Source organism: Merops nubicus, unplaced genomic scaffold (genome assembly GCF_000691845.1).
Source record: "Merops nubicus isolate BGI_N331 unplaced genomic scaffold, ASM69184v1 scaffold15934, whole genome shotgun sequence".
In the NCBI taxonomy this organism is placed as follows: domain Eukaryota; kingdom Metazoa; phylum Chordata; class Aves; order Coraciiformes; family Meropidae; genus Merops; species Merops nubicus.
In genome coordinates this window covers 42,692-43,907 of record NW_008603766.1, presented here as the reverse complement: position 1 = coordinate 43,907, position 1,216 = coordinate 42,692, and the positions used below count along the sequence as shown (strand labels likewise).

At 55.3% G+C, this 1,216-nt stretch overlaps 1 protein-coding gene across 1 annotated transcript; it reads left to right on the top strand.

Moving 5' to 3' along the window:
* Positions 1-3: 3 nt before the first annotated feature.
* Positions 4-971, top strand: CRH (corticotropin releasing hormone; the record flags this gene model as incomplete). The annotated part of the gene is made up of 1 exon (XM_008938789.1): positions 4-971. A coding segment is annotated over one exon (492 nt), but the record flags the coding sequence as incomplete, so codon positions are not given.
* Between the last annotated feature and the right edge of the window lie 245 nt (positions 972-1,216).

The following is a 1,216-nucleotide window of genomic DNA, read 5'->3' as shown; positions in this document are numbered from 1 at the left end:
GTGTCCACGGGAATCCTGCTGGTCGCCCTCCTGCCCTGCCAGGAGTGCAGAGCTCTCAGCAAGAGCCCGGGAGCCGCCCGCGGGGCTCTGCACCAGCCAGATTTCTTCCAGCAGCAGCAGCAAACTCTGCCCGTCCTGCTCCGCATGGGAGAAGAGTATTTCCTGCGCCTGGGCAACCTCAACAAGAGACCCGTTGGCTCTTTCTCCACCTCTTCCGTCAGCACCGGCCACCTACAGCCCGAAGCCTCCGCCAGCAACTTTTTTGGGGCGGCGGTGCCGCAGCTGCAGCAACTGCCGGAGCGCTCCCTGGGCAGCCCCGAGGAGGGCGAAGCCGAGAGCGAGGCCGTGGAGAGGGAGAAGCGGTCCGAGGAGCCCCCTATTTCTCTGGATCTGACTTTCCACCTCCTGCGAGAAGTCTTGGAGATGGCCCGAGCCGAGCAGTTAGCGCAGCAAGCTCACAGCAACAGGAAACTGATGGAGATAATCGGGAAATGAAGCGGCCCCTCCCCGCCTTGCCAAAGAGATTCCGCGGTTAGCACAAGAATAATTACACCGTCCGATGTACCATAGTGCTGCTCTGATGTCATCTCTTTATTTTTATATAGCTTTAAGCCTAAAAGGGTGTACTCCGAACAGCCTCTGTCCCTTGACTAGCATGCACAACCGTGTACCAAGTGCAGAAACATGAGTGTCGTTGGTAACCTCCCCTACCTTTATTTATTTCTCCATTTCCCAGTTATTCTAGTGCCATGGGTGCGTAGGGATGTGTGGGCGTTGGAAGAGATGGTGCCAAGAAGACATAACTTTTCTGCTGGGGGCAGGGAGGTGGGAGGGGGAATCTCTGTAAGCTAGTTTGAATCCACTTTTTTTTTTTTCCTGTAAACATTTTCACAATAAAACATCTTTTCAGCGCTCGGTCGATTTGGTTGTGTAAGAGAATGTTTAATATTTATATTTTTAATAAAAGCTGCAAAGTAGCGATGGCTTATAGACTTTCTTGCCTAGAGCCCCGAGGGCTGGTCTGCCTCTCCCAGTGCTTACCAGAGTAGGGTCGCTGAGGGACACCCACTTCACGGGCACCCAGAGCCACGGGGAACCCTAGATCAGCCTCGAGATGGTTCTCCCCAACTCCCTGCCCTGGAAAGCCCCTGGGGGTTCTCCCAGGGGTGCGCCCCAATGTGCTGCTGCCCTCAGCACAGGCTGCTCCCCGAGCACA